This window comes from Aphanomyces invadans (assembly GCF_000520115.1).
Source record: "Aphanomyces invadans strain NJM9701 unplaced genomic scaffold supercont1.60, whole genome shotgun sequence".
Taxonomy (NCBI): domain Eukaryota; phylum Oomycota; class Saprolegniomycetes; order Saprolegniales; family Verrucalvaceae; genus Aphanomyces; species Aphanomyces invadans.
The window spans coordinates 261,584-272,658 of NW_008580205.1; the positions used below are offsets into that span (position 1 = coordinate 261,584).

Here is an 11,075-nt window from a genome sequence, read left to right on the forward strand (position 1 = left end):
CTCAAAGTGTCCCTTAAATTCCCTCGTTGTCTGTACTGTTATCTAAAAATTTTTTACGGAAAGCTGTCCATACCCGATGCAGGTTGGTCGCGCAGTTCGACGGGATTCCCCATCGACGCCAGGTGCGCCCACCCTGTTCTTGCCACCGTACTGCGCCAGCATCCACGTCAGCATGAGTCGCTTCTGCGACTCATGCTGGCGGGCTGTCGCCCGATTTCGACGTGAGCTGGGTCAACGTGCGCACAACTCCAGGAGGATGCATCCCCGGCACATTCGACGTCGTGGTCACCGTGGATATGCGCCACATGCAACCATGATCTACGCCAGGTCGAAGCACCAAGTCGCCACCGCCTAATTCCCATCCAACGACCGCACAGCGTGTCCATGCTCGCGCAACATCTCCGATTCCCTTGCCGGAAGCGGCCGCAACCTCTGGAACTTTGATGGAATGTGCAGTTGTTTCTCAAAGTAGTGCGATGGTCGTCGGATGGGCATGCCAGCGACTACTCTCGCGACGCCTTCCTCCGTCGCGAGAGTAGTCGCTGGCACGGGACGCAGGCGGCGCCTTCCGCCTGCGTCCCGCTCCAGTGAAGGTCGTCGGCCCAAGTGACAACAAATCTGCGTCCGTCTGGTTTTCAAGTACAACTCGTACAGCACAGCAGGAATGGGTGCTGTCGAGTGGTTATGAACAGTCTGTCGAACATTCCGACGTGATAATGTCCCCCCATCACTCCTTCGGCGCTGTCCTCGGCCTTTACGAACGACCGTGCATGATGCCGACCATTGAAATGTGTGTTGTGGTGTATGCCCACCATCCAGATGCGGTGGGGGATGCCTCGTATCGTCAGGACGAAGGGCTAAGATCGTGTACGTGCCACTGATGAACGTCAACGGCGACGTTGTGGCTGCATGGATCGTCCTGGACGACGACGATCCACTTGGTCGACTTTGGACAAGCTCGTCGATGGATGTGGCCGAGCGCGTGCTGGCACCGCCGGCGACTCGCCGATCTTTTCGCCTCGTATATTATTACCCTCGACTTTTTTTATTAAAGTGGTGGTAGGACTACAAATGTCAAGTTCCTGTCCACGTTGTGATTTTAAATCTGTCTGTAATATTAAACGCATGATAGTTGTTTCCAGCTGGTTTCTCCCGATACAAAAACCAAGTATGTAAAGCCGCCGCGGCATATACACATTTCACGCGCAGCATGAACGACGACGGCGAGTGGCGCAACGTATGGCACGGCATCACAGTCGCGCCTGCCGCGCGCGCGATCTTTCCAGGCTCGTCGTCTGCGCCATCGTCGTCCAAGCGGATGTTCTTCAACCGCCCTTTGCGCAGCACCGGTCGCGGCACGCGACCGCGCGCGTTGTACAAAGATCTGGCGTACTTTCTCATCGACTTGTCCTGGCCTCGTCTCGCCCTGGCGCTGGCGACGTCGTATTTTGGCGTGATCTTCCTCTTTGGACTCCTTTTCTTCTTCATCTGCCAGGAGTGCGACAATCTCTTTGACGGGTACAACCTGAGCTACCAAGCGTTTTCGACGATCGGGTTTGGGGTGGTGTACTCGCGCGACCGCTGCGGCAACTACGTGACCATCCTCGAGTCGTACGTGTCGATGGTGCTCCTCCCGACGTTCGCAGGAATCATCTTCACCAAGTTTTCGTTGCCCAAAGTGCAAGTCGCATTCAGCAACAAGTGCTGCATCCAACCCAACTACCAAGGTCAACACTCGGCACTGGTCGTGCGGGTCGCGAACGCGAGCTCGTCCCCGAATCTGAACCTTGACGTGATTATGGATGCGGTGTTCACAATGGAACTGTTCTCGGTGCACGAGGTACTACCATGCTCTCACTCGTTGCGGATGGGCTCATGACACCGCGGGTAGACCGTTTTGCGACGACACAAGCTCGCGCTCAAGCAGTCCGACTTCATCTTCTTCCGCCTCGCCCTCGAACTCGTCCACGTGATCGACGAGTCGAGTCCGCTGCACGGCATGCCTTTCACCGCCAACTGCATGCTGCACGTGACCGTCACCGGCATCGATTCGAATCGTCACGCCACGATTGTCAACCAAATGAGCTACACGAGCGACCGCGTCGCTGTCGGCGCCAAATTTGACTCGATGCTTTCCCACGACCTTGCGACCAACCACGTCGTGATGGACTTTGAAAAACTGAGCTGCGTGGTGTCGGTCGAGACGTGCTCGATCGCGCCGCACATGGCCGCAGCGGCGCCCGGTCGCACCCCGACGTCGTCGTCGAGCCCAGAGTTTGTCGACGCTTCGTCGCCGCAGCACCACGACGGTGTGTCATGGGACCAGCCTGAAGCGGAATTGGCGGCGGCGGCAACCGCGTCGGACCAGCCCTTCGTGGAGCCCGGGATGACGGGCATTCTGTTCAAGGATTCGTCGGGGAGGTAGGACTTGAAATCGCACGCACGCATGTGGCTGCTTGGTTCATCCGTGGCTGCTGCTGCATGTTGCAGGGCCCTGCACCGACAGGCCACGATGAGCGACGGCGGGAGCTACGTCCACATCGACGACACGATCAGCATGCTGCACCGCGTGCGGCCCAAGAACGTGCCGCATCGATTCCAGTATTTGTACTACCACATCCTCCACGCAAAGTGGGTGTCGATCGTGGCCGGCATTTTCATCCTGACAGCGACTGTCACTGTGTTTTTTGCCGTGCTGCATTGGGTGCACTTCCCCGGCGGGCTCTTCCTGATGGCGGACATGCTGCCGCCGCGGAACTCGCCGTTTGAACTGTGCATGTACCTGAGCGTCCACACGTTTTCAACGATCGGATACGGCACGATTGCGCCGGCACCCGGCGACAATTACCACAACGCGCTCGTGGCGGTCGAAGCAATGTGTGGGCTCACGGTCGCCACCATCCTGACGGGTACGGCGCGCTGCGTGCTGCATCTCACCGGTCGTCGCAGGTATTTTCTGGTCCAAGTTTGCCTTGCCCCAGGCGCACATTCAGTTTTCGCCAGCGATGGCCGTGTCCATGTATCAGTCGCAGCGATGCCTCGTGTTTCGCGCGGTCAACACCCGCAACGTCGGTGACATTCAGCTGTGCCAGTTCAAGTACAGTCTCGACGGACGACCGACGGGGGACGAGATGGCACGTGATTTTGTGTTTTATGTCGTAGGCTGGGCGCGTTTTCCACCGACCGCAGCGGCGCCCGACGCATGTACGACCTGCCGCTGGTCCAGCCGACGTGGCCAAGCATCAACATGCCGGCGACCCTCGTCCACGTAATTGACGAGTCGTCGCCGCTTCGACGGCACAACGACGACGAGCTGAACGCGACGTCGTTGCTCGCGCTCTTTTCTGGCTTCGACTCGACGTTTTGTGAGACCGTGTACGCGCGGCAGATCTACACCACGTACGAGTTTGGCAAGCAATTTGAAAACTCGGTCACGCTGACGCCAGACGACGTTGGCGTCGAGTGGAGCCAGGTCAGTTTAGACAACCACTTGCCGATGAAATAGAGGTTTGGTTCGGACGAGTGTTGGCACACGTAGTGTCGCCGAGAGGGTCGGCTGCGGGCCATCCACACGATCAAAGGCGTCGTCGGCGATCGTGGCCACGATGCGTCAGACGAGCATGGGATCGCCGGGTTTGTTTGTATGACGTGCTGCGAGCGACGGGTCGGTCGATGACGTTGTTTCGCATGGACACGTTCTATTTACGGCCGAAACCACCGTCCACAAGGCGATGATGGGGTGGCGTCGGGGCAAGGTGTATGTGGCGGCTGCCACCGACGACGACGGCGCGCCGCCGCCGCCGTCCTCCCCGCGCAACGACAAACGACTCGGTGGCCTCTCGAACCGTGTATCTGTCGCCGTCGGGCTCGTGTACGTGGTGCTGTCAATGGCATGCAACGTCGGGTACCTCGTGCTCCTGGCCCCGCATGCGTCCAACGATCATTGGTGGCGGCGCTTCAACGTGTCTGGCACTCAAACGTTCGTCGCCGACGTTTTCAACGCGCAGCTGCACGTGGGCCACGCCACGGGGCCCGTCGATCTGCTGTCGCTGACGTCGACCAAGGCGTACGACATGGCGACGACGTTTGTGGACGTGCGGCGGTCGACGGCGCGCCAGTACCTCATGAGCCCGATCGCGTTTTCAGCAGCGATCGACACGATTCGTCGCAACGGCGTCGCCGAGAACCTACGCGTGCCAACGCAATATTGCTGGGCCGATCTTGGCCGCCGGTTTGAGATGGCGCACACGGCGGGACGCCAGCGCCGATGCGCCGCGTCGGACAAATGGACGAATGCTGCGCTCGTGCTCGCGTCCGTGCTGCGAAACATTGACGTGCGGGTGCTGCTTGCATCGGAATACGCCGCGATGCTCGACCACACAGTGCTGCATGGCATCGCGGGGCTGTCGACTGCCGGCCAAGAATGGGTCGACTCGATCGTGTGGGCGAGAAATGCGTCCGTGGGGGGCTTCGTCGAGGCGACGGTGGAGGCCGAAGCCGCGGCGTGGCGAGCGGCCGGGTTTACGCGCTGGTCGCTGCAGCTGCAAAACCTCGTTGTCGCTGGCTTTGACGAGAGCATCGACGTTGTGAATGCGCTCGGGATGCGCCAGCCATTTCAGATATACCACGAAGCCACGTACAGCCACACGATTGCGGGATGGACGACGAGCCTGGCCAACCCGGGATTTTGGAACGACCTGGGCACGTGCGAATCGCTCAAGTGCAGCCTCGTTCGCGGGACGCCCAACAGCATCGACGCCATGGCGATCGATTGGGATGTCGAGTCGAATGGGCCGCTGCCCGATGGGACGGAGAGTGGCGGCAGCGGCATCGGTGTCGTCCTCATGCATGCGCACATGGGGCCGTATTCATCGGTGGACATGGAGCTCGTGGCGATTCCACCGTCGCTGGCCGCGTATTTCGACGCGTTTCGGCGCGATTTGTTTGCAGCGCTCGGGCAAGACGACCGCGTCGCCACCGCGTTCAGCGCGCAAGTGGATCGAGCTGTCGTTGACGCTGCGCCGTGGAGCCGTCGTGAGTACTGGTTCTACGGAGGCAACCCGATGTGCCCGAAAGGCACGCGGCAGCCATTCGTCCAGCCATCGTTTGGTTTCAGCGACGACTGTAGCAAACAAATCGCCGATGGGGTCGCGCTCGAGCGCATGGCCGTTTTGTTTGCGCTGGCGACAACCGCCGCGTCTTCGTCACGGCTGCAGGACGACCCGCAGCGCGGTGCGCGACTCTGTGCGCTGGCAGCGACCACGGCTCCGCTGTGCGAACATGCGCTGGCATTAGCAAGTCGAACGCACGACCTGTTGACGCCGCACTGGACAAGCCAAACCATCGCGATGAAGGACACCGCCGTGGTAGACACGATGGAGCTCCAGATCAGTACGCTCCAGTTCGCCACTGCCCGGAATGACACGGTGGCACGTGTGCCGGAGCTCCTCGTCCAGCTCGTCGCTGGAGACGGCGGCAGCGAGCCCGACGCGTCGTCGTTGTGGCCGTTCTTTGGCTGGATCACGCTGTACGAATGGCTGGATGGCCGACGTGAAGTGTTTGACTTTCAAGGCGACGTCGGCAGGTTCAAGCTCATGTCAGCGCCTCTCCCGTTCCAGTCGATGGTGGCCAACCCGGCCCAGCTGCCCCACTCTGCGTGCAAATACGTGCATTACATCAGCATTTACGTGTCGATGGTGCTGGTGGGCGTCGCCATCGTCGCGTCGATGGCTGGCCTTGCTTCGCTGTGCTCGACGGCGCGGTCGCCGGGCCACTTGAGCCATTGGATCTTCTTCAATCGGGTCGTGGGCAGCGTGTGGGTCGGTCGCCCCATGCTGTGCATCCGAGGCATGACTGCAGTCATGGTGCTCGCCACGGCGCCGATCGACCTCGTGAAATCGCACGGGTACACCCAACTCATGTCTGCGCCACGATCGGTGGGCCACGTCGCGGTCGTAGCGGGCGAAGCCACGTGGTTATCGTACGTCTTGAGTGATATCTTCTTGCCGACCATGCACTCGGACGTGGCGCGCGTCGTAGCTCCCTTGAGCGCGCTCGCGGCTTGGACGGCGTCGGTCCTGTTGGAAGTGGCCGATCCGTGGCAGGTCCGCGCGACCCTCGGCCGTGCTTCGTGCCACATCCAGTCATTTCGACACGGAGTGTCTTGCGCTAGTGGCGAAATCCAAGTGGGGAGTGTTCATCGCGTGCTTGAACTGGTTTTGGTCCAAGTCGGGAGCACGATCGGCGCGACGTGTGTGGCGTACGTCGGGGGAAAGGTGCATCATCGCGTGCGCCAGGGCGACGCAATCAACGACAAGCACGTGCTCGTCCCTGGCGCGTCGGCAGCGTTCTTGCACGGGTCCGTCGATGCAGCGGACGTGGTCGGGTGCATCCTGTCTGGCATTCTCCCGACGACCACGGCGTTTTTTGACGTGAAATTGTGGATGCCGATCGCCCACTCGACAGCATTCCACAGCACGTGTCCATTTCGATGGCCGACGGCGGCACCACCACCTTCTTCTTCATCCTCGGCTGGCCGTGCTGCGCATCGACGATGGCGGTCGATGGCGTCGCCCGCGTTGGGACTCGCGTACATGATGGCGTCGGTCGTGTCGAGCTATTCGTTCTTGGACGTGACCAAGTCAACGATGGCAAATGATTTGTGGTGGGTTGGCTTTGACACTCCCGGAACGCACGCGTACTTGGCGAATTGGTTCAATCAGTACTTGCAAGTCACCGACTACGTCCCGACCCGCATCCACTTGCCCGACCCCAAGTTTGCCGCGATCGCCGCGCCCAACAACGCCACGCAAACCAGGATCGTGGCGTCGCCCATGTACTCGAGCGCACCGCATCGCGGGCTGTCGACGCTGGAAAACGTCGTCGCCGGCCTTCGCCGGACACCCGGATGCATGCTGCCATGGGTGTTTACGCCGTACTGTTACGTCGACTTTGGCAAGCGGTGGGAGCTGGCGCACTCGGCGGCGCGACAACTGCGCTGTGCCAACATGACAGACAACGGCGCAGTGTTTTTGGAGGCCGTGCTGCGAAATGCCGACTGGGACGGCTTGATGGCGTGCTGGGGGCATTCGTTGAACGTCGCTGTGTTCGCGGACGTGCAGCTCACGTCCGACGGCCAGCAGTGGCTGACGGGGGTCCGAGCGAACGCTCTGACTGTCGCCGAGGAAGTCGACGTCTGGTCGCGGCTTGGCATTGTGGCATTCTCGACGCAGTGGCAAAACTTCAAGCGGCTGGGCATCGACGAGTCGTTTTCGATTCAAAATGCGTTTGGTGTGTCGTACGCGATGGCGCTGAAAAAGTCCAACGGGACGTTGCAATTCGCGAGCCAAACGTCGTTTCAGCTGTACTGGTCGTTTGCCAGTGATTTATGGGCCGTGGCAGCCAACTCGACGCGCATGGGCGGCCGCAGCCTCGTCCGCACCAGTCGCGACTATGCGTGGTACAATGTGTCTCTCGAAGACATTTTGTTGGACAACGGGACGGTCGATGCGCCGCTGACGCGGTCGCGGTCGCTCGTGCGCGCCGCGCTGGGGCCGTTTGGAACAATCGACGCCAAGCGCATCCCATGCCCCGAGTCTCTGCGCGCCGCGCATCAGGTCGGCACCGAGATGCTAGCGAGAACGTTGAGTGCGTCGGCCACTGCCCAAGACGATTTTTGGGGCATTTATCACACATTCAACTACTCGCCGATGCCGCAAGCATGGAGCGAAGGAGCGTATGGCGGGTCGCTCCTCTGCGACATCAATAGCGCGGCATCCAAGCAGCCGTGTGAGTTTTTCACGTACAAGGGCGGGTGCAGCATGTTTGGCGCAGAATCCACGTTGGGCTCGACTGTGCAGGCCGTCAAGTCGCTCTTGGCCGTGGGTGCTCACGAAATAGCACGAGGGTGGGTCGAATCGACGTGCGAGCGCGAGCTGTCGGAGCGCGAGAGCTGCGTCACCCAGCTCACGGACGCGATTGCGTTTTTGGCCAAGCATGTTTCGTTGGACGACATGCAAACCATGTCGTCGCTCGGGAGCGACGCCAAGGCCGTCGTTCGCGACGAATTGCAAGTGGACTATGTCCAGTTTGTGAGCTTGCCGGGTGCTTCCGCCGCCGGCATGACGTTGGCGCGGGAAAACTTTTTCCACAGCCGCGACATGGAGTTCTTTTCGTGGCTGTTGTTGTGGGAGTGGGTCGACGGGAAGCGAGAAGTTACGTTATTCCACGGCGACGCGGGTCGAATTTGCGCCATGTCAACGTCGGATGACCTGGCGATGTCCCCCACGAGCGCCATGGATATCCCGCTCAACGTCGCTAACTACCTCCGCGCGATGGTTCAGTACACGTCGTTGGTGCTGTGCGCGGTCGCGGTCGTTGTGAGTTTGTACATTGTCGCAAACCGCGGTCGCGTTGAAGGCATCAACATGCTCTCGTTCAATCGTGTGTGTGGGCTCGTCTGGATCGGCCGCCCGTTGTTGTTTATCCGAGGCATCACCGCGCTGTGCGTCCTGTCGACGGCATCGCTCGAGCTCACGCGGCCGCACTCGGGTTTGGTCACGTTTTTCCAGTCCAAGAAACCGGACTGGGTCGCGACCGTGCTCTCGTCCGGGGAAATGACGTGGCTCGTGTACGTTGTGAATGACGTGGCGTCGGCATATACGCAGCAATTCACGGGCAAGTCGGCCATGTCGAGCACGATCGTCGCGGGGCTCGTGGCATTGGTGTGGAGCGCCGTCGTGGGTGTCGAGCCTTTCGTGGACCTCCGGCGGCAATGCCAGTGGGTGCACGTGGATTTTCAGCTCACGTGTACAAGCGGGTCGGTCCACATTGGTCGGTTCGATCGGTTTGGAGGTCTCTTGAGCTTGATCGTTGCGGCGTGCGTTGTGTGCTACGGCTTCGTGCGGCAGTCCAACCCGACGTTGCAACCGACGTCGACGTCGCTCTTGCTGCACCTGTCAGCAAAATACCATTTTCGCCGACGTCCGTGGGAATTTGGAGGCATTTACCACTTGGACCGAGCGTCCGCAGCGATGAATGGCCTCGTGTCCGTCGATTGGGTCCATGCGACGTTCGTGTTGGACGTGAAAGTGTGGAGAACGTACATGGTATCGAAAAAAGAGACGACGCCGCCGCCGATTGCGCCGAGTGATCCTAGTTGGCGTCGACTGCACACGGCGCTGCCCTTGGTGCAGGAACACTCGATCTTTGACACACCGTAAAGCGTCGTAACAATTCACGGCGATGATGTTGTTACGACGGGAATTCGACGTACAGACGACATATCGCCCGCCAAAGCGCCTGAGAGCATGTATGCTCCATATATAGACAAAAGTCTTGCGAAAACACCACACTTTTCACTCTCGGTCGATATCCCGGCGCCCAGACGTGACCCTGGGAGTGGCAGCAACGCAATGATGTCGGTACGTCATGGAGTAGCGAGGACGGTTTGCGAACATGTGCACCGAGTGTCATTTCCCGCCATTTTCCCCGACCAGCTACACTTTTATCATCAAAGGTTTACGAGTGTGTGTTGAAAATGTCTACTTCGACTACTCGGAAGGTGATTTTTACGCTAGTGGTGATACAAATTTTGAATGGAATTTGTGTGAGCATAATTTTTTGGACAAAGGGTGTTGTTGCTGTGCCTCTTTGACGAAATATCGCCACACCCGATATCGAAACCACTGGATACAAAATGATAGAGTCGCATCACAGGGCGTTCAAAGTGGCCAAACCAGCAATTAATGTGGTTCCGACGGTATAATTTCTTTGAAGTAGTACGTACCTATCTGGAATCAATGTCATTTAACGTGATTGTATCTGGCATCAATGTGGCCAACCGGTAAATTTTAATTTGATCGAAACAAGTATTGACAAATGTTTTGTTTTTGGCGGGCGCCTACACTCATGCGACACGAGAATCCACACACAATGAAAAGATGCCAACAGAAGCGGAGAAAACTCATGTCTTGGCAGCATTCCATGACCGAAAAGATTGGAAAGCAGTGGCCTCTTATGATGGAGTCCCCTTGACGACAGCTCGACGTATCATTCACAACAACCGTGTCAGTCGACTCAGCCGAGGTGGAGCGCGCGCGTCGCTGACCACGATGACCCCAAAGATTTCCTTACGTCTGGAAGAGTACATCAACGATCGCTGCCAATTATTAATTTTAGTTGATATTTTTCATATACTCTAAGCTATTTGCAGAACAGACTTTTTGTGGAACTTGGCATCAGCATCGCAACCTCAGAACCTCAACGGTCAGTCGAACTCTCTGTGGGAAGCTGTACACAGCAAAACAAGTCCGCGTCCAACCTTCGACGTGCAACAACGACATCAACATAACTAAGTGAAAAGCGTTCGCTGACACGTTGATCATGCAAATGACGCATGGTAACTAAATCGTGAATTACAATGAAACAAACTACAATCAGTTCAGCAAGCGTACAAAAGGCGTCGCCAAGGGGGTCCAACGTGCTGTCGCCGTGCTTCCACCGTCAAAGGGAGTGAATCTTCAGTTCAGTGTCGACATCCGGCGGTCTCATCCTACACCGCATGCAACGGGGAAGCATTCAAATCGAACAGAACGCAGAATTTGTGGAAGACATCTACCTTGCCGTCAAGTCGATGCCATTGTTCCAAGCCGAATTCCGCGGTAATCTCGCGGTCATTGTCCCGGACAACGCGCCTGCCCACAGCCAAATGGAGACCCGCATGCCTGGGTACGACGACTGCGACTTGCTACGCCTTGGCCCTTAATCGCCGATGTACAATCCAATTGAGGGTTCTACAATCCAATTGAGCGTTCTGAAGGTTAAGTTCAAGAACTTTCACGTCTCACGGCGTCCGGAGATGCTTAACGCTGGTGTACACGTTACGTTGACGGTCGCACAAAAGGACCACTTAGAATGTGCCGCTGTCGAGTCCTTGCCTTGCATGACCGCAGTCTTGACGACAAGATGTCGTTGCAATGTCTTGCGTCCGTCCACTCAGCCAGTCAACTGGAGAACATGCATGATGGAGAATAGCCATTGTCAATACATGTTTTGATCGAATTAGAATTTACAAG

The 11,075-nt window shown here is 58.3% G+C and overlaps 3 protein-coding genes across 3 annotated transcripts; all 3 read left to right on the plus strand.

The window, feature by feature from the left end:
* Positions 1-1,210: 1,210 nt before the first annotated feature.
* Positions 1,211-3,505, plus strand: H310_14068 (hypothetical protein; the record flags this gene model as incomplete). The annotated part of the gene is made up of 5 exons (XM_008881807.1): positions 1,211-1,840; positions 1,892-2,421; positions 2,491-2,909; positions 2,950-3,097; positions 3,163-3,505. The coding sequence occupies 5 exons, from the start codon at positions 1,211-1,213 to the stop codon at positions 3,503-3,505; spliced, it is 2,070 nt and encodes a 689-aa protein (XP_008880029.1).
* A 226-nt stretch (positions 3,506-3,731) lies between these two features.
* Positions 3,732-9,221, plus strand: H310_14069 (hypothetical protein; the record flags this gene model as incomplete). Its single annotated transcript, XM_008881808.1, has 1 exon — positions 3,732-9,221. The coding sequence occupies one exon, from the start codon at positions 3,732-3,734 to the stop codon at positions 9,219-9,221; it is 5,490 nt and encodes a 1,829-aa protein (XP_008880030.1).
* Positions 9,222-10,383: 1,162 nt separating this feature from the next.
* H310_14070 (hypothetical protein) lies at positions 10,384-10,765 on the plus strand (the record flags this gene model as incomplete). The annotated part of the gene is made up of 2 exons (XM_008881809.1): positions 10,384-10,399; positions 10,530-10,765. The coding sequence occupies 2 exons, from the start codon at positions 10,384-10,386 to the stop codon at positions 10,763-10,765; spliced, it is 252 nt and encodes an 83-aa protein (XP_008880031.1).
* Positions 10,766-11,075: the final 310 nt, after the last annotated feature.